The sequence below is a fragment of the Indicator indicator genome, chromosome 8, assembly GCF_027791375.1.
Source record: "Indicator indicator isolate 239-I01 chromosome 8, UM_Iind_1.1, whole genome shotgun sequence".
In the NCBI taxonomy this organism is placed as follows: Eukaryota; Metazoa; Chordata; class Aves; order Piciformes; family Indicatoridae; genus Indicator; species Indicator indicator.
Genome location: NC_072017.1, coordinates 13,549,316 through 13,575,918, shown reverse-complemented (window position 1 = coordinate 13,575,918; position 26,603 = coordinate 13,549,316). Strand labels below are relative to the sequence as shown.

General features: G+C 41.3%; 1 protein-coding gene across 1 annotated transcript; it reads right to left on the bottom strand.

The window, feature by feature from the left end:
* Nucleotides 1-4,174: 4,174 nt before the first annotated feature.
* CASP3 (caspase 3) lies at nucleotides 4,175-15,146 on the bottom strand. Its single transcript, XM_054383054.1, has 5 exons — nucleotides 15,032-15,146; nucleotides 14,400-14,528; nucleotides 5,947-6,122; nucleotides 5,299-5,416; nucleotides 4,175-4,398 (listed from the first exon to the last, which is right to left on the bottom strand). Exons 1-5 carry the CDS (start codon nucleotides 15,129-15,131, stop codon nucleotides 4,175-4,177), a joined length of 747 nt encoding a protein of 248 aa, XP_054239029.1. The 5' UTR covers nucleotides 15,132-15,146.
* Nucleotides 15,147-26,603: the final 11,457 nt, after the last annotated feature.

The following is a 26,603-nucleotide window of genomic DNA, read 5'->3' as shown; positions in this document are numbered from 1 at the left end:
GGTGTGGTGGGGTTTTATTAAACATTACAGGACTATCACTGGTATGGCAGGGGAAGATGCTCCCTACTTTGAAGTATTCTCTGGCTAGGTCTAGGACAGCAGAGACAACCCTTTCTGCCTCCAAATGATCTGATTCTGGTTTACTCTAATGAAAGACAAAGAGGTTTTCTTGGGAAGCTGCAATGCAGTGTTCTCACATACTTTGGGATGCAAATCCCAGAAAGTAATGAACACTTAAGGTGGCAGCAATCAGCCACTGAGAGGCATGAAACGGTTGCTTCACTCGGGAGGCTTTTGGGTTTGGTTTTAAATGACTCATAAACGTGAGTTTTGGAGATTATTGTGCTATCTGCAGTGACACCCTGTGGTGAGGACGCAGAAATTTATTTCTGACCCCATAACCTCAAACAACCCAAAAGTTCTCTCTGACTGCCCTGCTGCCTGCAGTCATTTTCAGCAGGAAACACAGCTGAAAGGTAGTTTTTTCCTGATAATGAGTAGCATTCCTTATAGCATACGAGAAGACAAGTATTTTGCAATTACCATTATTATTCAGACATTACTCATACAATTAATATTATAAAAGTGATTTCATATGCATATTGCCTGGCTTTAGCAGAAAATAAATGTGAGATTATAGTTTAAAAAGTATAAATTGTGCAATTTAGTTCAAAATGTAAGAAGACTCTATATACATTTTCAAGAGCAATGCACTACATATAGAAAAGGACCTAGTGACTTGTTAATATCCAGAACCATAGACCTTTAGGGGTCATCTAGTTCAATGCCCCTGCAGTTAGCAGGGACACCTTCAACTAGATCACGTTGCTCAGAGCCCCATCCAACCAGACCTGAGATGCTTCCAGGGATGGAGGTTCTACCATCTCTCTGGGCAACCTCCTAACAGTGTTTCATCACTCTCAGTGTAAAAGACAAAATAATAACAAACACCTCTTCTCTAAACACAGTCTTAATCTTTCCTCTTCAGTTTAAAATCATTACCCTTTTGTCTTATCACAACAGGCCCTGCTAAAAAGCCTGTCCCTACCTTTCTTACAGGCCCCCTCTAAGTATTGAAAGGCAGCAATAAAGTCTCCCTGGAGCCTTCTCCAGGCTGAAAGCTCCCTAAATTTATATTTTGAGTGAGTTACATGGCCAGATGAATGTACTGCCCAGCAAATTATTTACATGTGATCAGCTCTTTTTATTGCCTTACACCTCTATTTTCCCCCACAGTTGTTCCTTCCCAAATCACCTAAATCCATCACTTTCCCTGCCTTTGGTTCCTTCCATAAACATCCCATCATAAATCCTGTGCAATCCTAAAATATGCTTTTTCCCTGCATCCCATGACGCGTCCCACCATCATATGAAAGGTAGTCCTGCACTGCCTCACTGTGATGCATTTCACACCTGGATCCTGCGGCTGAGAGTCTCCTGGGACAGCCCTGGGAGGATCCCACACAGGGTGCTCCTGCCTCCAAGTCCTTAATTTGTGTTCCCATGTACTTGTACTCCTGTGCACATCTGGGCTTGCGGAGTAGCCCTCTAGAGCAGGGTAATATTTAGGTTTCCCCTTCAGCTCTTGTCTTTCTGTGCTCCTCTGTGGGTGTAAAGACAACCTTTTATCACAGAACCCAACAAAAAGAAAATAGTTCAACTGCCCCCTTACCAGTGGAGCCTGTTGTAAAACCATCAGGTGCTTTCTCCCAAGATTTTAGCATAATTGCCTGATCCTTTCTCTTTTTTTCTCTCAGGCTTCTTATTACCACTGTACAACCCCTCTACCTTCATATTTATCCAGCCAAAACCTACAGTAATGATTAACTGACAATTGTGCCTCTGTACTATGGCATTCACTTATTTCTGTGTGGTCCTCACTGAGCATCAGCCTACAATCATTGTCCTATTTTCCTCATGTCTTTCCTAAGTGCTTAATCCATTACAGTCTGTCCACTGTAATGGGAACTGCCTCTTCCCCAAATTCTACCTTTAGACTAGATCACATTTTCCCAGTCCCCCTGAGCTTGGCTCACTAGCTCCAGTCAGAACTCCCTGCCAAACAGAGTGAGCATTCCAGAACATTCTCACCTCCCCTATTCCCTTCCCCAACAGGCTGTCTTTAACCCACAAGTCCTACTCACTGGAACGCCAACCCTCAACTACAAATACCCAGAAGCCTTTCCAGCACTGTGAAAGAATTTACTGACTGGGGAGTTGGATATAGTTGGTGTGCCAAGAGGAAAGCACTGACAGAAATATCACCTCTTTCCCTTGGTCCTACCTCTACACCTTCCTGAATGACTAAGTACTCATTGTAGCTTAGCTCTGATTTTGTTTTGCTCTGTTTTAAAGACTATTGGAAAAGTCATAGAATCATTTTTTCTTTAAAGGACCAAGAAGGATCCAGACCAGAATATGTTTTATCTAAGGGAAGAGCAAACTCTGTGACAGGACTTTTTCCCAACAAAATAACTACAAATTTGAGAGAATTGCTGTATCCAGTGACTTTGAGGAAGATTAACAGAAGTCCTGTCAGTCACTTAAAACATAACTGTGCAGCTGCAATTGATGCCCTACACGAAGAAATCTACATATTTAGTAAATGTTTAGTAAATGTTTTAGGTATGTTTAACAGCCCTATTTAGTTTTTCAACAGACACAAGGGAAATAGATCAGCCTCGAGCTTAAGTTTCAGTTGAAATAGACATGCTCACAAAACATTTCTACAGGAGAGACACAATGCCTCCTATTTAGAAGGCCTATTTAGTGACCAAAGTCATCTACGATGTTAGAAATTGCCTGCTGAACCTGCATTTTCCAGGGATCAACCAGTACTTTTCTTACCTGGCTACACAGTATGCAATGCTCCAAAGCAACTTTGTTTCACTTTTGGGTGGTAATGCAGATGGGGAAGAAACAGGAAAGTAGAATACTGAGAAAAAGGGGCATAGTTAAACTTAATTTGCAAATGGTATCAGCTCCTAAGCAAATAATACACATAGAAAAGCATTACACAATTTAGGAAACAGTATTTAATTAAAGTTTTTTAAAAAAAAACAACTCAAACGCCTCTGAAAGTGAACATCCATTTGCTAACACCGTTCATGCTACGCAAGTGAAAGTTTTAAACCTTGTTTTGCAAGCGCTCAACAGTAATTTACCCTTGTCCTCCACTCATTTAAAATCACTGCCACGAGCTGGAACATCAACAGAAACACTTTACAATTTTGTAAAAGCCCATTCTACAAAATCCGAGGTACAAATTTATTATTTGTTAACATCATTTCAGCTAAAGTCTTGTAATTAACTCAAACTGATATTAGAGTTAAGAAGTGAAGTTTCTCCAGTACTCCACACAGATTAAGTACACACAGAGCACAATCCAAACTCACTCTTTATTTATGGCCAAAAGAGGAAACCAAGCTATTCAGAATGTAGACAAGTCTCCCTTGGAAAGCTGCAGAAAAAGAAATTTTGGAAGACTGGTCCCTTAGTCACTCAGCTTCAAGGTGAGAATACAAAATGTATTTTGAAACAGCTATCATGTTGATACAACTGCTTTACCTTATACTCCATACAAAAAGTTATAAAGCCATCAGGAAAAAAATTGACTACATTCTAAATGTGTTTCCTAATTGCATGTAAAAAATGAAAAATAGTTGCTTCCCAGATTATGCCCTAATTTATAGAAACAGTTTAGGTTAGTTCATAACCTAAACTTTGAGAATTTGAGTAAAAAAGAAATCTATGACAAGAGTACTATCATATCATCATTAGTAAACATTATCACATTGTGGATCTTTTCCCCATTGGCAAAAATATGAAGCCAAACTATTTACAGTTTCTTTGCTTTGCCTCTCAGCAAAGTGAAATGTAGCACCAAATGAATCTAGTAAATTCTCGTCTTTCTTCAATCTCCTCTTCCTAATTTTTCAAGATACTCAGAGCACTACTTCCAAATCTGCCTGTGCTTGAGCTACTCAAGTTTGCATTTCTAACATAGCCATGCTGTGTTTCACTTCTAATAAGGAACATATTCTTCAAGTCAGTTCATCACGTCACATAAAGTAGCAAACAGTAATTCAGATTTAAAAGTGTTATTCTCTACAAACATTGCATATAAATTACAGATGAAAACACAAACTTAAAAATTACAAGGTGAAATTTGCTATCAAGGAAAGTAAAATTCTTTGGTGAGCATAGAGACAATGCATGGAATCTGTTTCTTTGCATTAAAATCCTGCCGAGTTGAGCAGGACTCATACTCTGCCACTCTGCGATTCACACGAGTTAAAATCTGCATGAGTTCAAGCTTCCTTGCGTGTTCCTTCAGCATTTTACAGAGTGACTGAATAAACCAGGAGCCTTCAGCTGAATTCCTCCAGGAGTAATAACCTAGGGAAGAGAAAAATGTCAAACTGATCAGATGTAGCAGCCTCTGACAAAGGACAGGATAGCAATTAGGAGAACAGTGCATTGTTTCCAATAGTAAATCATGTTCTAAAACAAAAAGTCAAAACCACTAACCAATGAAATTTAGATTTGATCATCTCCTCAAATTCCAACTCAAAAGCTTTTTCCTCATCTTCTCATCTTTTGTAAACTAAGAAAATTAAGTAGGTAGAACACTAAAAGGCAGGAAAACTATCTTCTGCTGCAACAGTCTTAGCCATTAATCACTTACTACTCCTTTACAGAGTAGTACAGAGGTGATAGTACAAGTGAAGCCAAGATGCAAAATGGATTTCAGTGTCACTATCTTCAGGACTAGGTACATGAATTAAAAACTGGAACTTACTTTTGCTAACTGAGAACATTAAGAACTCTGCTACTACTACTTTTGTTAGAGGACACAATAAAGCTGATTAGGCAAATAATATGTTGGTGTTTATCACCCACTACTGTGTGTGCATCTACAGATACCTAATGATTTTGTTCTCTCAGAGTTAATAATACCTTTTACATCCTGCTGTAAATTATCTGCACAACTGAGACCACCTGAATTTAGAGCAGATGAACATCTGAGGTTGTGCTAGTGAGAAAGATGCATATTCTGGGTTTATTTTTGGTTGGGTTGGGTCCTTTTGTGGGAACTGAGAATAGCAATTACCTCAAAGAAATCAAATCGGGGAGAAACAAAAAAATGACTGAGGCAAGAAAATTCGTATTTCCATGAAAGACAATGAAGTAGTCACTCACTGACTGGATACAACTGCATTTGTCATTGACAATATCAATTCAATCTGATGTATAGATACAATTTCAGTAATGAAGCTGCCTTTGCAAGTCTCTCACCTGGAGCTGTAGAATATGCATACAGGAAGTCTGCTTCTACAGGTATTTTCTGACACATTGTTTCTTCTGATCCACTGTCTGCTTCAATCCCAGAATCTAATTCTGTCCCTCTACAAGCCTGTTGGGTGGGAAGAAGAATGGAAAATAAAATTTTCAAACAAACACAAAACAACAAACAACAAAATGTCAGTGATCACGTGATCACAATGTGATCACAAATACTGATTGTTTTTCAAGACTAGTATAGCCTGATTTAAAAAAAATTGCAAAAATAACATGAATTTATATATTCAAATTTCCATTAGACTCGATTGAAAAAGCAACTAGCATTTGTTTAAATCAGCTATGCAGTTTGATTAAAATAGATGTTAATTCAAAAGTGCATTCAGAAACTCACTGAAAATACTGACCAGTGTGCAGAAAGATTTTATGTAATCCATAGAAGATAATGCAATCTCAGCTGTTTCAAATACTGCCTAGCTAGTAGGGCAGACCATGTCCCTTTCAGACCTAGAGAGAATCTTATTCTGAAACTAATTCCATTTAAATACACTTTAGAAATAATTAAGTTCTTTTTGCACTACTAATTAAAAAAAAAACATGTTGTTTCTAATTAAGTATCCATCTGATTAGATGATCATTGCTCACCTGAATGAAAAAGAGCTTGGGTTTTCCTGCCAAACTCTTGCACCTGTCACCTCTGAAGAGGCTTGTGAGTGCTTTCAGTTCCAGAGGGCCATCAGTACCATAGATTAATCCTTCATCACCATGGCTTAGCAACACACAAACAAAACTGCTTCGCTTGCTGTGATCTTCTTCAGAAACTTGAAAGAAGAAAGAAAAAAAAAAAAAAAGAGAGAATGATCTTAACATTGTGTTCCCTAAAAGCTTTGAACATTTGACGCTTCTTATGTCACAAAGGTCTTTAAGAACTAATTCCCATGGTTAGAAATCACCAATCACTTTTCACTTCTGAGCAAAAGGAGATGGCCTAGTTTACTTCAGGAGGCTGGACACAGAAGATCCCAAATTGAAGGCCAACCCTACCCATTCTAAGACACGGTCACAGACCTAGGCCAAGAACACCACGTTCCCACAGCAACTCAAAGATACACCTCACTCAGACAGCAATGGTCAACGGTCGTGTAGTCTGTGATCAGACTGATGAGGAGTTCTGAGTTTTGGGAAAGGATGGGGAAGTCTTACCTCTCTTTCCAATCAGAGACACTTCAACTACTTGGATTCACAGAATCACAGATTACATGGAAACTGAATGCAGCATGAAAGTTCTTGCTGCTGCAAAGACCTAGGTACTAGCATTACCCCTCAATCTCTCACTCCTGTCCTGTAGCAACATCTACAAAGATTTTTCAAGTCTCTGGTTTTGGTACTTAAAGACCTTCATGTGACTACAAAATGCTGGAGTTATGGATTGTGTCAGTGTGAGCTGAAATTCCCCCCACACCAAGGCAACAAGGAGGGTGGACAGCAAGCACTCTACCCTGGACTTTGGCCTCTTCAGAGATCTGCAAAAGGGAATACCATGGGAGAAAGCACTGAAAGGGAGAGGGGACCAAGAAAGCTGGTTACAATTCAAGGACTACTTACTCCAAGCCCAGCAGCTGCGTGTCCCAACAAAGAGGAAGGCATGCAAACATGCCTCAGGTAAGACACAGGCCTTCTGACTTTCATCTACTGTGACAAGACAGGCTGCAACTCTACTAATAAATTCACTATGGCTGTGCACATTTTCTGGCATAAACACTAACTGACACTAAACAACTTACATATATGTTAGCACACGCACTTGAAAAAAAAAAATAAAAACACTACCACAAAACCCAAACTGTACTACTGTGTGTCAGTGTGAGCTGAAATTCCCCCCCCACCGACAATAACCAGGCTAGCTCAGTCTGGAAGCAAATGAAAAGCTGTATTTACAAGCAGAGTCTAAAATCTACAATGAAATGCAATGAATATGTACAAATATACAAAATTCACAACACTTACAAATATATACAATCAACAGAAAAGCACAACCGATCTCCCTTTGCTTCCCCCCAAGGGGGACCCTCCCAAAGGGGCCTCTCTCTCTCCCAGGAGCTTCCCCCCAGACCCCCCTGGACAGAGAAGCAGAGTTAGTTAAGCAGAAAGTTGTTAACTTAGCTGCCAAGGTCAGTACGTGTTATCTTCAGCCAGAAGAGAAGAAGAAACAGCAGCCAGACAGCCCAGCAACTGCCCCCACTGCCGAACGCAGAATGTGCAGAGTGCCTACTTTGTTTTGGGTAATAGTTCTTAAACATTTCTATCTATCCAATGGAAGTGTTTAGAACAATCGTTATTTTGCTTTCTTACACCCAATAGTGACTTATTTACATTCTTTCACTTTCTCTGTTCTGAACTTTGCAAGGAAAAATTAAAAAGACAGTTTCAAACCATCACAGTCCACCCCTTCTAAACAATTCCATTGGCTGCTACTACCATTTATCTAATCTAAAATAATATCTACAACAATAGGTGAATAAAGACCATAGTCCATTCCGGCTATCTCAGATGTAGATGATTCAAAAGAGTCAAATCACAGGAAAAAACAGCAAACAGCTTGTTTCCTCGCAGATGGAGCGAAGAAAGGAACAGGGACTCTCAGGTGACTCAGGGCTCTCAGGGTTCGTGCACCGTAGATCTTATGGACTCTCCTCTTGGGCGCGATGCTGTATCTGTGCAATACTCTGAATTTAACCTCTCTCAGCCAAAGTTAGATTTCTTTGTGGAATACACTGAATTTCACCATTTTCTTGCATTACCCAATACGTGTGACCAGGACCTTCAGCGGAAACCACCCCTCGGACAGGTTTGGCCTCTCCTGAAGGAGAAAATACCCAAACAGTTTTGCCTAACAGATTCTTTTCTCTGATAACAGGAACTCTATCACCTTCTTCCTTTCGCAACAAATCTGATTGGGCAGGTCCAGCTCGATTCACTGAACCTCTACTATTCACCAACCAGGTTGCTTGTGCTAAATGTTTCTCCCAGTTTTTCAAAGATCCACCCCCCATGGCTTTGAGAGTGGTTTTCAGCAAACCATTGTAGCGTTCGATCTTCCCTGCAGCTGGTGCATAGTAGGGAATGTGGAATATCCACTCGATGCCGTGCTCTTTGGCCCAGTTTTTCACAAGATTGTTCTTGAAATGAGTTCCATTGTCCGACTCAATCCTCTCTGGAGTTCCGTGTCTCCACAGGATTTGTCTCTCCAGACCAAGAATGGTGTTACGTGCAGTTGCATGAGGAACTGGATAAGTTTCCAGCCATCCAGTGCTTGCCTCTACCATAGTCAGCACATACTGCTTACCAGATCGAGAACGAGGTAGAGTGATGTAGTCAATCTGCCAGGCTTCACCATACTTGTACTTGGACCATCGGTCACCGTACCACAAGGGCTTGATCCGCTTTGCCTGCTTAATAGCAGCACAAATGTCACAGTCATGGATGACTTGTGTGATAGCATCCATGGAAATGTCAATGGATCTGTCACGAGCCCATCGGTAGGTTGCATCTCTGCCTTTATGTCCTGACGAGTCATGGGCCCACCGAGCTAAGAACAGCTCACCTCGGTGTTTCCAGTCAAGATCAGGATCAGGATCAGAGTTTGTGTCCACCTGGGAAAAACTCTTGCAGCTAGATCTGCCCGATGGTTGTGTTGTTGTTCCTCAGTAGCTTTGCTCTTAGGAATGTGAGCATCGATGTGTCTCACTTTCACTGGGATTCTCTCAATGCGAGCAGCAATGTCTTGCCACAGATCTGCAGCCCAGATTGGCTTTCCTTTCCTCTGCCAGCCATTCTTCTTCCAGTCTTTCAGCCAACCCCACAAGGCATTGGCTACCATCCACGAGTCGGTGTAGAGATAAAGCTTTGGCCATCTCTCACGTTCAGCTACGTTAAGAGCTAGCTGGACAGCTTTTACCTCTGCGAATTGACTGGATTCTCCTTCTCCATCTCTCGCTTCTGCAACTCTGCGCGTTGGGCTCCACACTGCAGATTTCCATCTCCGCTTGTTCCCAACAAGACGACAGGAACCGTCTGTGAACAAAGCATATCTCTTTTCATCATCAGACAGATCACTGTAAGGAGGAGCTTCCTCAGCACGAGTTACTCTCTCCTCTGGGGGTTTAGCACAGCTTGTGCCTTCTGGCCAGTTTGTGATCACCTCCACCAAACCAGGCCTTTCGAGATTTCCCATTCGAGCTCTCTGTGTTATCAGAGCCATCCACTTAGACCAGGTAGCATCTGTTGCATGATGTGGTGAAGAACCTTTGCCCTTGAACATCCAATTCAGAACTGGCAATCTAGGAGCTAGAAGAAGTTGTGACTCATTTCCGATCACTTCAGAAGCAGCTTTCACTGCTTCATAAGCAGCTAAAATCTCTTTCTCTGTTGGAGTGTAGTTTGCCTCTGAGCCTCTGTAGCCACGACCCCAGAAACCAAGAGGACGTCCTCGTGTCTCCCCTGGAGCTCTTTGCCATAAGCACCAGGTTGGACCATTGTCACTCGCGGCCGTGTACAGAATGTTCTTAATGTCTGGACCAGTTCGGACAGGTCCCAGACCCATCGCTTGGACTACCTCTCGCTTGATCTGGTCAAAGGCTGCTTGTTGCTCAGGACCCCATTGGAAACTGTTTCTCTTTCGAGTCACATCATAGAGAGGTTTCACAATCTGACTGTATCCAGGAATGTGCAGTCTCCAAAATCCCACTATGCCTAAGAAACGCAGAGTTTCTTTCTTGTTGATGGGATTTGCCATGGTGGAGACTCTGTTTATCACATCCATTGGGATGTGACGGCGACCATCTTGCCACCGCACTCCCAGAAACTGGATTTCTCTGGCAGGTCCTTTCACCTTGTCTCGCTTGATAGCGAAACCAGCTTGCAAGAGAATGTCAAGGATTTTGTTACCTTTCTCGAAGACTTCTTCAGCAGTCTCACCCCAGACGATGATGTCATCGATGAACTGAATGTGTTCTGGAGCTCCACCTTTCTCCAAAGCATCATGGATCACTGCATGGCAGATGGTTGAACTGTGAATCCACCCCTGGGGCAAACGATTGAATGTGTACTGAATGCCTCTCCAGGTGAAAGCAAACTGAGGCCTGCATTCCTCTGCTATGGGAATAGAGAAGAAAGCATTAGCAATGTCTATGGTAGCATACCATTTGGCCTGCTTGGATTCCAGCTCATATTGGAGTTCCATCATGTCTGGTACAGCTGCACTCATGGGTGGAGTTACTTCATTCAAGGCACGGAAATCAACTGTCAGACGCCACTCTCCATTCTGCTTTCGCACAGGCCAGATTGGACTGTTGAAAGGTGAATGAGTTTTGCTGATGACCTTCTGACTCTCCAACTGACGAATCAAGTTTTGAATGGGCACCAAAGAGTCACGGTTGGTTCTGTATTGTCTGTGATGCACAGTTTGAGAAGCAACCGGCAGCTTTACATCCTCTATCTCATGTTGTCCCACAACTGCAGATTCATCTGAAAGCTCAGGTCTAATGGACAACTTCAATTTTCCTCCATCAATTTCTACAGTTGCTATTCCAAAAGCCCATTTGTAACCCTTAGGGTCTTTAAAACGCCCTTCTCTCAGAAAGCCAATTCCCAAAATACAAGGTGCATTAGGACCTGTTACAATAGTATGTTTCTTCCACTGCTTCCCAGTTAAACTTATATCAACCTCTATCTTAAACAACTCTTGAGACCCACCAGTGACTCCCTGAATAGTTATAGATTCTCCCCCTTGATAATTTGATGGTATTATGGTGCACTGAGCTCCTGTGTCAACCAAGGCCCTGTACTTCTGAAATTTTGAAGTGCCAGGCCACTGGATGTACACATCCCAATAGATTCTGTTATCTCCATTATCCCTTACCTCCCCCTGGCGGAAGGCAGGGCACCCCTAATGGTGGGGATTACCTCCACATGTACAGCCGGCACAATGTCCAGCACCAGAATTAGGATCACTGTTGGAGCTATCAGAGTTGTTCTGGGAAACTGAGGAAGCGACAGCTACCCTCCTGGTATTGCTACCTCGGGATCTGCCCCTCTGCAGCTCCCGTAACCTCTTGAAAAGATCAGAAGTTGGTTGACCATCCCATCTGTTCATGTTCTCACCAAACTGATCACGCAGAGTTATCCAGATACTGCCACGTGATTGCCTCTGCTGTCTGTTTTGGTTTGACCTATTCTGGAATGGCCTCCTTGGAGCACGTCTGTTCCTAACAGCTGAAACTTGTATCCATCTGGAGGAAGAGGAATCAGAATCATCCCCCTTCATCAAGTTGGATATGGAGGTTTTAAATTCCTCTTTCAGCTCTTTCATGCAATTCTCAATCTTTCCAGACAAAGTTTCAATGGCTGAAACCAAAGAAGTACGTGCAAGACTATCCTCCAATTGCCTCATTTGGTCAGTGAAATGGCCAACAGTAGGAGGCACTCCACCATAATTTCTTGCCACAATCCTGCTTGCCAGAATAGTGGCATAATTAGGAGGAGCAAGCTTAATGAGCTTTTTGGCAAGGCCTGTTCCAACAGGAATTTCATCAGGATTCAGAGTCTTATGATCTCCATACATTACTTCTCTCACAGCAAATTCTCTCAGACGCTTGATTCCCTCAGCTATTGTGGTCCAAGGCTTAGGGTTCCATGGTAAATCATCTCTGCTGGGGTACCTCAGCGAGACTGCCAGTAGGAGGCGTGCCCACAGAGAAACTTTACCAATGCACTTGCCTAGGTGCCTGTCTATGCCTGTATCCTTTGAGAGCATCCCCAACTGAGAGGCCGACTTGTCACCTACCACCAACGCTGGGGCTCCCATATCAAAACACCTGTCTAGCCAAGACAGGACTGGCTCATTATCTCCTCTGATGTAATCCTTCCTCACATGTCTAATTTCCTGTCTGGGTGCATTAGCTGACTGTATGTCATCCTCATCCTCATCATCATCATCATCATCCTGAGGTCGCTGTCTCCATAATCCTGTTGTAATCCTCCGTTGAATTTCCTTGAGTTCAGAGGCTCTGCCAGCAGTTGCTAATCTACCAGGGTCTACATCCTGACCTACATCTCCATCATCCATGTGGGGTCTCGAGAGGTCTACCAGAGTTTTAAGGCTAACCCTCTCTTCCTCATCAGAAGGATCTTTCTTAACAGAGGGACCCTGAGTAGAAGGACCCTCATCTCCATCTGCACCATCTCCTGCAGCATCTGCATCTCCTCCTGCAACTCCTTTACGCTTTCTGCTTACAGTGGCCACCAAATTTACTGGATTGGTTTTCACATTCACAGCAGAGTTGGAAGAGCAAGTAGCCTTATGTCTTTCCTGACACAGTGCTATCAGTAGCCATATGATTATTCCAAGAAGCAACAAAGTTAAGATTAAGGCTAGCACAAGATATCTAGGGTACCACTGGTTCCAAGGACCCTCTGTAGTTGTAAGAGGAGTAACAAACTCAAATGTGTCTGCTAGCACATCCATAGTTGAGTTACCATAGCTTCTTAGCCCAATAAGACCACAACAGAATTCACCAACATTCAGTAACTTGTTCTTAACCCAAAGAAATGACTTATATGCCACATATCTCACAATCTTGTCTATCATGCAAGAAATGGCCCATCTGTAGACAATTGCACCGATAATAGATGAAATAGAATGACTCAGAATCCAAAACAGCTTCATTTTGCTTCCTAATCTGAGCAGAAATAAATCACAAGCAATCGAGCCCCACGTTGGGCGCCAAAAATAAAAAGTGTGTCAGTGTGAGCTGAAATTCCCCCCCCACCGACAATAACCAGGCTAGCTCAGTCTGGAAGCAAATGAAAAGCTGTATTTACAAGCAGATGAAATGCAATGAATATGTACAAATATACAAAATTCACAACACTTACAAATATATACAATCAACAGAAAAAGCACAACCGATCTCCCTTTGCTTCCCCCCAAGGGGACCCTCCCAAAGGGGCCTCTCTCTCTCCCAAGAGCTTCCCCCCCAGACCCCCCTGGACAGAGAAGCAGAGTTAGTTAAGCAGAAAGTTGTTAACTTAGCTGCCAAGGTCAGTCGTGTTATCTTCAGCCAGAAGAGAAGAAGAAACAGCAGCCAGACAGCCCAGCAACTGCCCCCACTGCAGAACGCAGAATGTGCAGAATGCCTACTTTGTTTTGGGTAATAGTTCTTAAACATTTCTATCTATCCAATGGAAGTGTTTAGAACAATCGTTATTTTGCTTTCTTACACCCAATAGTGACTTATTTACATTCTTTCACTTTCTCTGTTCTGAACTTTGCAAGGAAAAATTAAAAAGACAGTTTCAAACCATCACATACTGCAGGCTAACTGGCTCTTGAGAATAATCCCTGGCATACTTCTACTGTTGATCTGTGACCTGGCACAGCCTGGGAGTGCACCAGTAGGCACAAGCCACAGCCATGCCAGGGAACCTTCCAACAGTTTCTTAGAACAGACTGTGTTCCAGGGTTATAGATACCTCCAGGCACCATGCAATTTATGGGTCCAGATGTAGCCAAGTACAAACAAAGCAGGAGGAAGATGACAGTAATATAAATCTCTCACTTGACAGAAGGGTGTTCTGTTTCACAAGTAAAACATGAATTGCTTCTCTAAAAGAGTATTTCATTCTATACACTTGCATTTCTGGTCCCTCGATCAGAAACCCTTCTGAAGCAGAACACCTCTTGGGCCATACCATCAAGCATACAGCACAGAACCCCTCTACCCAGTTAAGCATGTTTCCTTCCTTCAGTGATTCCAGAGCCAGAATATAAATCAGCCTGCATTTAAGTTTCAGCCTTTTTTCCAGCCTTCTTTAAAAGACAAGAAAGGATATGAAGACAACAGTCATGGCACAAAAGATGGAGATATCAATGATGAATAAACATAGAAACTATGATGTATATGTCAGCCTTAGTAATATATTACACCTACTAGTAATGTATTATCTAAAATAACCACAGAGGGACAGATGTGAGGGCTAGAGATGTATTTGGAAACAGTGGTTGATTTAATACACACACTGAACATATTATTACTTACCATTTTGCAATAGATTAAAAATGTCCTCACATGAAAGATCATTGTTGATCTTTACCTTATAACCCAGCTTCATAAAAACTTCTCTGACATGCGCAGCATCCACATCCGTACCTGAACGGGGTGACATCCCTATACATAAGAGAAATGTACTATGTTTTATATGATATAGATGGCATGATCTGATTCAGCCAAATTCCTTTCTCCCTTATACCTGTGCTAACCTGGAATACTATTCTGGATCCACTCTAACAGAAAACCCAATTGCACCGCTATACGTGCACACCATCTCCCTCTCTCTGCACCTATACTGTAAATTTATCTATACTTTTTTATATTTAGGTAGATATGAAAACAAGACATAGAACAGGATTTCATTTGCACAAGAGAAATCATGATTAAATGGTAAGACAGACTCGCACTGCCCTTCAGTTATTCTCCCCATTCCTGCTATATGCTAACAGGTTCCCTCTAACCATATCTGGAAGAATTACACTGAAATGAATCACACTCATTCAAACCACCTAATTTTAGACTGCAGTAAAATTTCATCTGCATATTTAATTCAGAGCAATAATACAGGCCAATAATTTATCTAATAAAGGAAAAAAAACATTAAAAATTGGAAGTTGTACCAGTATGTTTGTGGAAGTTCTTATTGTTTATTATTACACATTGCCCCATCTCTGGATAATCCATTCTGTAGCTGTCGTCTGGCAGAATTCCAGAGCCCATGGACTTGCTAGCAGGTAGGTTCTTTCTGTATAGGAATTAAGATAAATGTTAGGTGTTAATTCCTGATGTCTCTTCCCTAGTTTCAAAATAATAATGAAAGCAGGTTAATTTATATGATTCTAAGTTATATCTGTGAAGTCAGTTGGTAGATCTGACTTCAGACTACTGAAGATTGTACTTTCTGAGATGTTAAAATAAATAAAAATGCTTTGTACAGTTAAGCAGCCACATAAAACTTCTATTTCAAATTGGGCAAAATATGCACACACAATTTAAAAAGGGAAAAACTGGAGTAATTTGTATTTGTAGTAATCTTTTGTGCAGCTCTTAACAAGTTTAAATTTCAAACAATCAAGGAAGAACTGTGTCTACAATGATGCCTCTTCACAGGAGAATATGAAAAATTAGTTTAAGGAAATGAGTTATTACATCAATAAGAAATCAGTTGGGTTTTTTACTACCATCTTTTGAAAGTTTTGTACCTGGAAGCAAGACCAGGTCTCTGAGATTGTCAGTCCATTATAAATTCTAACCAAAAGTCATAACCATTGAATTTTCACAAGTAAACATTCAAGATCTAGAAGGACCATGACTCTGTATGCAGCTGTAGTTCTGCCAACCACACCACCACTCGTGACTCTGCAGTGCCTGTCAATTTTACTCAGTCCATGTATGCTGAAGTCAGTGTGAGTTTTCCCATTAAAGCAGATTGATAAGTGGTTACAAGATTGGATAAGTGGTTACAAGATTGGAAGCTGCTATCATGTATTCTACAAATAAAAAGTTTGTAATGCTCTTCAATCTAGTTTTAATTGAAATACTAGAAGAATGACTTTAGAAATGAATTAAGTTACAAGAGACAGTGCAATCTGATGAGTGTTCCATCAGTGTAATGAGTAGCTGTCACCAGTTTCCTTGCTTCCACTCCTCTAAGTTCCCCTTGCACTTGTAATTCTGCTGCACATAAAACCCTACAGCAGGTAATGCAAGCAGCAGAACTATCTGCCACAGGTTCAGGTGAGCTCTAGAAGCAGTTCAAGGAAAGGGTTGAACGTTCAGCCCAGGGTGAGACAGAAGCCTCTTTTCAAGAGCAGCTAGCTACTGTTAAGCCAAGTGTTTTTCTTTTCAGTTCCTTGTATATAGATATGGCCTGTTCTGTCACAGGCTGTGTATTTTCAAAGGCAGTAAAACAACTGTAGTGGTTGTTTATAATTTTCCATAATAGAAATTCTTCCTTTATGCATCATTTCTTCTATGGCTCTCACCTTGTGTTACAGCACAAGATTCCTTAAGTCTGAACCCAGAAGTACCTCACTTACCCTTTGGAACCAGGAATAGATTTTGCATCGGTGAGATCTTCCTCCACATGTGGTCCATCTCCTGTGTCTGCCATTATGGGTCTTGATTATCAGCTTTAAAACATAGGAAAATAGAAATATATAGCAGTTAATTTTCCATATGAAATAACACCTTCAGATTGCTTATTTTTGTTAGGTTTCCTTAAAGCCTCACACAAAGAGAGGCCAATTTTTTAGAATTATGGGAAAACCAGAAATGTTAAAAGGGGACATTCATATCAAACAACTCTAGCTTAGGAGCACTGGTAGACAAAAAAAAAACAATAGCATTTCTGAGTAATCCCTACATGCCTTATATTTGAAAGAGTGTGAAATATCTTTCTAAATGATTGTGTTCTGAAACAGCTATGGGGAAAAAACAGCCTGCAGATCACTGTGACCAAATCACTGAAAAACACCTACAAAATGTAGGATAAGAGACAGAAAATTTGAAAATCATTCTCTTTTAAACACTGTAATGTCCCTACATGTGTTAGTAGCATTTTAGCATTATGAAGAGTGTCACGTATGGATCCTTTCATCTCAGCAAGACAAAAATTGAAATCCAAACCCAAGCAATACAAGTTATCAGATATGTGCAAAGACTAACATAAAAGATTAGATTTGGGTCATAATATTTTGAGAAATAATTTCTCTGCACCCTGTTGCAAATGAAACATCACTGCACCCAATCCTAATTGATGCACATAATGGCAATTACAATATATCTAACATAGAACCACAACAATGTACATTTAAATAGTTTATGAAATTAACTCCATGCTGTGTGTTTCTATTTACCTTTACAAGAACACAGGAAAAGAAATGATGATTATCAAGACAGAAATCTATTTAAAAGCAATAAATCTCCCTTCCAATTACTCCATGTATATTCATGAACACATTATCACAAGTTACCTTTAACTCAGGATTCAGGAAAGGATTAAGCATCACAACTTTAAATCATCAGATAGGAGAAGGAATAAATGCTTTGAAGTTAAGTAGTGCTTAGACCTCAAGAAACAAACAAGGCAAAAATACAGAGAAACATACTTAGTAGATATATTTATAGTAAAGAGGGATGTACAAATAGCCAGACCAAGTAGTAAGATTTGCTGGTCAGATATGATGAAGTTTCTCATTTAAGGCTCATGTTCCTTGGTAGCAAACTATTTGTCATCTTATACCATCACACTGTTATTATTGTTAAGTCTCTTAACTTCATCTCTGCACTCCAGCTAGTACACCATGAACATTCATTTTCTGTAGGAACAATTACTGATGCATCAGAAGCATTAATCTGGAATGTATAACCTTCTTTCCTTTTTTCTTAGAAGATATAAGATCACATTTTGTGACTTCAAAGATTTTCAAAGTTACTCTGAGTACTATTTCTTTGTATCTTGTAGCATTGACATAATTAAGAAGTTGTCTTGTTCACAAAAATTATTCCAGACACAAGACCTGTATCATGTAGGTTAGCAGCACACCGGAAATTTCCTGTAAATCAAATTACAAATGTATCAGATAAGCTTGATAATTTAGAAATGAAATTTCTAAAATACTTTAAAGGCAGTACCATGGATGTTACAGGTTAAGACTAATGTCTTCATTGTAAATAAATTTTTTCCAGAGAATTCGAGAGCCCAGTGGGATGGATGGTCCTGAGGGTGGACTTTTCAAAGGGGCTGAACAGAATAATAAGAGATATGTTTATCTTAATCCATTGGCCTGCAAAAATAAAAAAAAATCCTATATAATCTGGGAACACAGCTTGTTTCACTCTCTTGCCTTGCTTATTTGTCTCTGCCTTTGACCTTGCTTGCTTGGTTTGCCAGTTTCTGTTTAGGCTATTGGTAAAAAATAGTGGCAGGAACAGGAGATAGAGATAATAACTTGTTAGCTAGTAACATCCCTCTGGACTCTTGTCCAGCAAGGTCTGGGTCTGTACATAGGGATGAGTAAGTTTTATCTGGGCTATTATCTAGTTTCATAGGTAAATATATTTTTGTATATGTTTATTACCTTTTATGCTTTTATATTTAGTTGCGTTTTTTTTTGTAAATAATCTCATTTAACTTCCAAATTCTGGGTACATGTAATTATTTACCCTTTCAGTGCAAATTCCACTTTCTGTGTAGCATAAACCCACTACACATGGGACAAGAACTGCATCTGTGATGCTGAATTTGCCTGCCTAGCACTGTGACCTGGATTTATCCAACCTAACTTCAAACCCTAATTTCCTAGAAGTTCCTTATGAGAAAAATTATTAGTACTTTCAAAGGGCAATTCTAGTACCTAAGACCCATAGCATGACAGTGATCCAACTCTATGTCTTATCTCTGGGCAGGGAGCATCAGCATTGACAACAGTGTCTTGTCTAGAAGTTGGTACAACCACCCAGCTGTAACTGAAAAGCACAGTTTCTGATCCCTGGGAAGTGGAAAGAATGGCTTTCATTGACAAGAGCGCTAGAAGTTCCCCTCCTCCACCAGAACCAGGAGTTTCTATGCCTTTTTCAACCACACTTCCAAGCTTTCCTGAGCTCTCACACCCTGACACTTTTGAACAAATCTTTATTTTGTAGGAAACATCCAACCAGACAGGCCCACAATTGTGATGCAACTGCTGCTGTTCTTTCTTCTGGGGAAGCACTATGTGCTCAGTCATAATCCATCATCATGGCTGAGATTAATCCCCTGTCCCTGGAGAGACAGGGAAAATGTTAACTTCCTACCTCGATTGTTCTTTGTCTGCCAACAGTATGAAGTATCACACCACATCAAAGAGCACAGCATCAGGTACCAACTGCATTATTGAAAGCAGCCAGCAGGTGTACTGGGAGCAGCATGGCCCTGTCAGCAGGGATTTGAACTCTGCCCAAATCCAGGTGTTTACTCCAGCTGTCTGGCACTGTGAAAGCCTACAGTGCCAGGGCTGCAGGCACTGCACCAGCTAGTGTAAACCAGTAAACACATGCCTACATGGGCTGTGGTCACCTACTCTCTAGCCTCAGCTACTGATAACTACTTAGAGAAAGACTCAGCTAAAGCATAGGGAAAGCTAACAACTCTCTGGCCAGCAGGTAAGGGAGAGTAAGTGGATCACTAGAATGCCTTGGATTTACATCAGGTGTGCTCCAAACACATTGCGCACCCTGTTAGGGTCTGGTTTTAATAAGCTGCTGGGAATAACACTGATAAACAGCAGCAGACTTAAGTAGGCTAACTGGAAACCCAATACACTGAGACCATTAAATGCTTCTATAACATAAATGTTAAAGCATGCTGCAAACAGTAAGATCTTCAACATTTAAGTGACCTTAAATTAAAACTTATCTCCTTTTGCAACCTTAAAGCTCTAAAATTGGTGTCCTTGATCCAAGGCTGAAGAACCAATGAAATACCTAGTAAAACCTATGATTACAATTAACTACAATACTTTGTTTCTGACAAATCTAAAGCACGTTTTGTAATGCTGTCTCACAAAAATATTTGGTACTAAAGCCTCTGCAAGCCTAGCTTACCGCCAACAGTTTCAACTGCTTAATGATGTGTTGGAGCTAACTGCACTGTACTGCATCGCAAATGTAGCTTGTCTAAGAATATCTACGGAAGCTAGAGAGTGAAGAAAAATGGGTATAACCTTAGGTACTTAAAATACACATGTATTTCCTTCAGAACAGAATCTGTAACTCACCCTCAATATGCATCAACTTCTGAGCACCTTAAGGCACCAAATCACCTGCACTTCTCTAACGAACAAAAGATATCCACAAAGAGATATCCGTTTGGTTGCTAGGCACTCAAATGCACTTTTTAACCAGCAGATGTTTTCTGCTCTAAAGCAGTAGGCTGGGTAATAGCAATGCTGTCAGGAGGATGGTGCTGATTCTAGCAGACTGCTAAGAATTGCCTCATCTTGGTTTAGGTAACGCAATGATGTCATGTTCTGTCAAGCAGAATACACATTTCCCTATAGAGGATGATCTCATGCAGTGGTTAGGTATTGCAGGGGGGAGGGGGAAGGGGGGGTGGAATGAATGAAATCCTTAATGCACTCTCCTGATTAGCAATTGTTATTCTGCTCCTTTTCTGTGAAAGCTTAGGTAAGACAAGCATTCAACGGTAAGGAAACTTAAGTTGGTGAAAGGAACAACAGCATTTTTTAAGCTAGCAGAACATATTCTGTAGATTTTAGGAAGTTTATTTTACAGTATTTTACCACTCCCCTCCCAAAAAAACCCTCAACAACTTAAAGCTTTTTTTAAAACCCTATGAGACATATATATACACACACTCATGCATATACACTTATAAGATGATACTACATTGATCTTTACAGGTAGTATGTAGTAAAAAATAGAGTGGTTGAAAAAGGTCTGAAACTGTGCTCAGCAAGCTACCAAAAATGGCCAAAGCCTTTATGAATAGCAATAAAAGCAAAAATATATGTTGCCTTATACTAATGCAGTTGTTCCAATGCTTTTATTTTGATAGGAAAATTACACATAAAACAACCTTTTCTACTCCATTCATGCCTTTTACTTATTCTGCCTTGACCTAATAAAAACAAATTCACATCATCATAGATCACTGCCATAAGAAGTGCCAGGTTTCTTTTTAAAGCATTATTTATTTGAATTGTGAACCAACCAGAGAAATAAATGATATAGTGATAAAAATAACACCAAAGGTACTCAGGGAAGGAAGCAAATAACTGGTGCCTAGTTACTAACTGCATTCTAAGACATGTAAACCATAGGAGACAAGGCATGTTCAGTAGATGCCACCTGCTACAAAGCACTGATTGTAGGAATATTAAAATAGCTGTCCAAACCAGAAATTAGTACTGTAAAACTTACAAGACTAGAAAAGGACACATGACTGTAAGTAAAAAATGTCAAGCATTGAAAGAAGGTATATAAATATATATGGCATACTGTGATATTAATTCAGATTTGCAAATTAAAAGGTTTGCATTTCACAATGCATAATGATAACCCATAATTATATAATTAATGTGGCATCTGAGCTGTTAACTTTTTCTTCACACCCATCAAATCAATAACATAACAAATATATGGAAACTGACTGTATGGAAAAAATTGAAAACATCTGAAACACACTATTGCATTTTCTGTGTAGCCCCTATTAAATATTACTAACAAAGGTGGAAGCACGTCAATACTGTGTTAGCCCCTCACATTACTTCTGATCTGGATGTAGTTTTTGGAAAGCACTGGCACTGGGCCCGCACTCTGATCATACAGGAACAGACTTTTAGTTGGTCAACATTAATCTGCAACATCAACAAGGCTGAACTTACACTGAGAGTAGACGGGACGCTTCCTTATTTGTTCTCTTATACCTACTAACCACATCACCACTAACCACATCACCACTGTAGCGAGTATTAAGAAGCCTGACACGGCTATTAAGGGGAAGATGCCTTATTTTCAAGCGTAATGTTTTATTTTCTTTATCTACCTCTCATTATAACCAGTTGGAGGGTACTAGCAGGGCAAAGACTGACCACACATTGGACAGGGCCTTCTACATGCTATGAAAACACTCATTACAGGGGCTGCGAGGGCCTCAAGTATGCTTTCCCAAGCGCTGGCAGGGCAGTACAATAGAGGCAAGCATCCGTACCGCCGCCCCGAGACCCTCCCTTGGGATGAAGTCGCAGCTGTCGCACACTCAGTTAGCAACCGGGTCACCGCACAGCCGCTTTCTAGATGAGGTTTAACCCGCTGCATCCGAGCTTTATTTGGTACATCCAAATACAGTTACAGGCCCTGTGCTTCCAGCTAGCTAAGTCTATCGGAGAGACGCCGGAGAGCAGTTTTTAAAATAAACTTTTTTTTTTTTCCTTTGTTCAGGCAGTTTATCCACAAACCCAGTCTTAAATTAGAAAACAGGCCGCCTTAAGTTTCTGGATAGCTTAGATAACTTCATAACTCAGCCTCGCTCCGCTCCGTCTCCGGCATGGAGGAAGCGGCGACCGCCGGAGCGGCCCCACGGCCCGGCCCCTCCCGCCGCGACCGGGAGCGAAGGCGCTGCAACGGGCGGAGCGGGAACTGCCGTCCCCAACAAGCAGGCGCCCCGCCGCCGGACTCGCTGCACCCGCAGCCCCTGGACCGGCAGGCGAACAGGAAGACGGCGCTCCGAGCCGGGCCCGCCTCGGGAGTGTTCCAGGTGCAAGTAGACTCCTGTTTCATCATCCGGTTCCCTACGGGAGGGGTGAAGGCGGCCATCCCCAGGCGACTGAGGTCCCGCAGAGCCGGAGAATCAACAGCCTTTTGGCAGCCACCAGTCAGCCCTATCTCCCACCAGCCAGCCCCACCCCACATCCCTACCGCTTTGTTCGTCACAGACGCCGCCGCTTCCACCCACCGGCTCTGCCGCCTTCCCGTTCCACCAGCGCTGCACTCCTGCCTGCTGTCCCCGAGGATCGGCTAGGCTGCACCCGGTTCAGCGCGCAGGGAGAGACGGAGCACGCCGGCTGAACGCGGTTGCCTTGCTTCCTCTGGCTCCTCCCGGGGCGGGGCGGGTCAGCCCGCGCAGCCCGCCCAGCGGGCCGCCATTCAAACTCGGCTGGCGGCAGTGCGCGGGCTCAGGTGGTGAGTTTGTGGCAGGGGGTGATTTCTCCGTACCTTATTCCCCCATCCCTCCTGAGGCTGTGTCCTGCTGGGCGAAGCGGCTCCTGTGTAAGCCGAGCCGAGCGTCATCTGCCTTGCCTGCGGCCTTTGGGGCACCGCTGCGCCATGGCTTCTCCTGCTGCCCGCTGCAGGGCCTGCTTGCCGCGAACCGGGCTCTGCGCCCCTCGGCTCCGCTTTGTGGCACGGGGGAAACAACACCCATGGTCCCCGGCTGCGGTACGCAGCTCCCACGCGTGTAGGGGTGTCCTTGGGAGCCTTGTTGGGTTTGGGTGCTGAGCCTGTTAGAGCGGCCCCACAGCCACGCGTTACGCTGTGCTCTATGCTCTTAGGTTTGACTTGTAATCCAAACCTCGTTGTTGTCTTTTGTTTTAGTTCTCCTGTGTGCTTTCTGCCTCTTCAGTAACCTGTGGAGATGTCTACCAAATGAAATGTTTCAGCTGTTAGTGAGCTAGATAATCATGGGTGTACTGGACTACAGCAGAGCAGGCAGGGTCTATCTCCCATTGCTGCATGCTGAAAGCTTAGCACTCACACTGCCGATTGACAAACGTAGCCTGAATACACCTACCTGCTCGTGTCCCTCTGCCCTGCCGGCTCAGCCTTACACAGCAGCTCTCTGAAGCTGAGGGATAATTTTCAGTTTCATCATCAACTTTCATGTCAGTTAGTTTCATATTTGCATGCTGACCTTTGATAGCAGGAATCAGAATAAGTTAAACATTAGAAACTAAAATGTCCATCTTCTTGCAACAAGAACTAGGAGAGTTTTTGAGTTCTTATCACCAGGTCTACCATCTGCATTTTGTACAACTTTCTCAAATCTTAGTTGTAAGAAGCTGTTTCTTCGGTTAAGAGTGCAAGACAAAAATTTGATGCTTCTTGTTATGGTTGAGGGAAGATGAATAATGTTTGTCATTATACCACAGTTCAGCTTAGCATATGGATAATTAAGATAATTGTTACTGATCTTAAATTTAGCACTGAAGAGAAAATTATTTAATATGTTCTTTTAAGGCAGAGACGAGCATGAATGCTAGCATGGAGCTATGTTGCATGATACACCTCCCAGGAAACCACTGTAATCATATTACTTTGAGTAGCAGTTGATTTGCATATCTAAACTTCATTTCTCAGCAGGTGTGGATAGTGTGTTTTGTTACAGAGTTTAAGGGTGGTGGTTGGGTTTTTTTGGTTTTTTTTTTTTTTTTTTTTTAACTGAAATTTAGGGATTGTCAATGTGGGGAGATTTCAGCTCACACTGAAACAGTATGATGAAACCCTGTGCTTGTACTTGTCTTTCCACTGTACCTGAGGGAGAAAATTGCTGTTCGTGGAATGGCAAGTCCATTTGTTGTGGTGGTTGTTTTTTTTATTAAACAAACAAACCCAACAAATAAAAAAAACCCACCAAAAAAACCCAACACCCAACAACAATAAAAAAAGCAAACAACCCCCCACCAAAAAACAAAACCAAACCTAACCAAACCAAAAACCAACACAACAACAAAAAAATCAAAACCAACAAACAAAAAAAACCCTTAGCCATCTAAGGCATAAAAATACAAGGCATCCATTTTCCTCATCACTATAAAAATAAGTCATTTTCCATCAAAAGGGAAAATTAAATAGCAAGTTAAGTCCATCTCTTGGGAGATACATTTATTTTCCCAGGATTTTCATGTGATTGCCCTGCTGAGTCAAAAAACACTGAAGGCCAAACATGTTGACAAAACACCACTTCTGGTGGAACAGAAGAAAGGAAGATTAAGTGGGAATTTTCCAGGGAACTTAGAAGGCTAGTTCATAGGTATAAATTAGATGTTGTCTGAATAGGTATGTTGTATTAGGTTGATACAGGAACTGAAATTACCTTGAAAAGACCTGACACATTGGGGCTGCTAAAAATCCGAGAGCACTTGGACTGCAGGAACAGATCTCACTTTAATGTGAATCATCCTCTTTCTCTCAGGTTCAGATATCCTCCTAGCTGTGTCTCTGCAAAAATATCTCCTGAGCTAACTAGGAAATGTAAAACAAGCAGAGAATTATAGGAGTTGCCCTTTGCTTCTTTTTAATGGCCACGTTGTGGGAAAGTGCTGATACAGGACTTTTGTACCCAGTTAATTTACAGAGTCAACATCATCAAAAGGAAACTGAAGGTTGTGTTACCACTTCTGAGAAACACCAGTTGATGTCTACAATTTTATTTCCATTCCCAAATACCACACTAAGTGCAAGAAAAGGTAAGGAGAGGAGGAAATTCACAGGTCAAGAGACTGACAAAGTCTATAGAGGTATGTCTGACCCCTCTAAGAAGGAAAAAATACTTAGACTCAACATAAGCACTAAATTGGCAAAATAGAGCCAGGCTTAGGCATACCATGGGCAGAAATGTTAGGTGACCAGGAACCTTTACTGTGGAAAACTTGGAAGAGGATTCAGAAGATCTGAAATTAGGGCTTCAGGGCCCACAAGAATGTTTAGATTCTTAAACTCACCTTAACAGATCCAGCTTGTTAAAGGGTTGAATACTTTTGAGTATAATCACTTTCATCTTTATCTTTCATTACAAATGTGAGGTTCTTTTGAGAACCAAGGGTTGGTAAAAGGTTATGCAGGACAGACCAAAAAGATTCACCTTCATCTTTGTTTACTTCTTGTTCTTCTTCCTTTATTTCACACTTTCTTAGTTTTGTCAGTTAGCAGATGTTCAGAGGAGTAATTAATTTTCCAGAAAAAAGTTAATGAAACTTACAAATGTTTATACATGCTAGTATGTGGCTGTGGTTTACTACATTGCTTTGTAGCATTTGGATTAATGCAAATAGAAGTGTAAAGGTTACAAGATAGGAAGCATTTATTGCATCACATGCTGTTTCTGAGAAGAGATAAGATTACCACTTACCTTTGCAAGAAAGTACATGAAATTTTAAAGCAGGTGAAAGCATTCCTGATCAATAACACCTTATTTTGTATTTCAGTTCTTTGAGATACAGAGCTCAGAGCTGGAGTCACTGAACTCTAAATTTTTCTCAGGAACTCAAGTGCTGGGCTGTAAAAATTACCTTATTTGTCCCTCCAATCATAAAGCAGAAGTAATAGTATTTCTTCCCTCCTTACTAATGTTGCGTAGCTAGTTAACACTGTGCATACTTTGAGGAGGAATGCAATACCATTCTGTAAACAAAAATGAAACTTCCTAGGCCTTCCCCTTCTGTCTCTATTCTGTTGTGTTTGTCCTTGATAGTATTAATACAAGGATCTTCCAAAACTGCATGGAAAGATTCGATGTCAAAGTGATCATCATCATAGCAAGGTTGGGTGCTGATTTGGAATATTGGCAACTCTTGGTTAATAAAGTATGCTAAATAAAACTACTTGTTGAGCAGTGATGAGTATGGAATATATTAAAACTGAGTCAAACAGAAATTGATACTGATTTGACTGTTTGTAATTGCTTTAGGACAA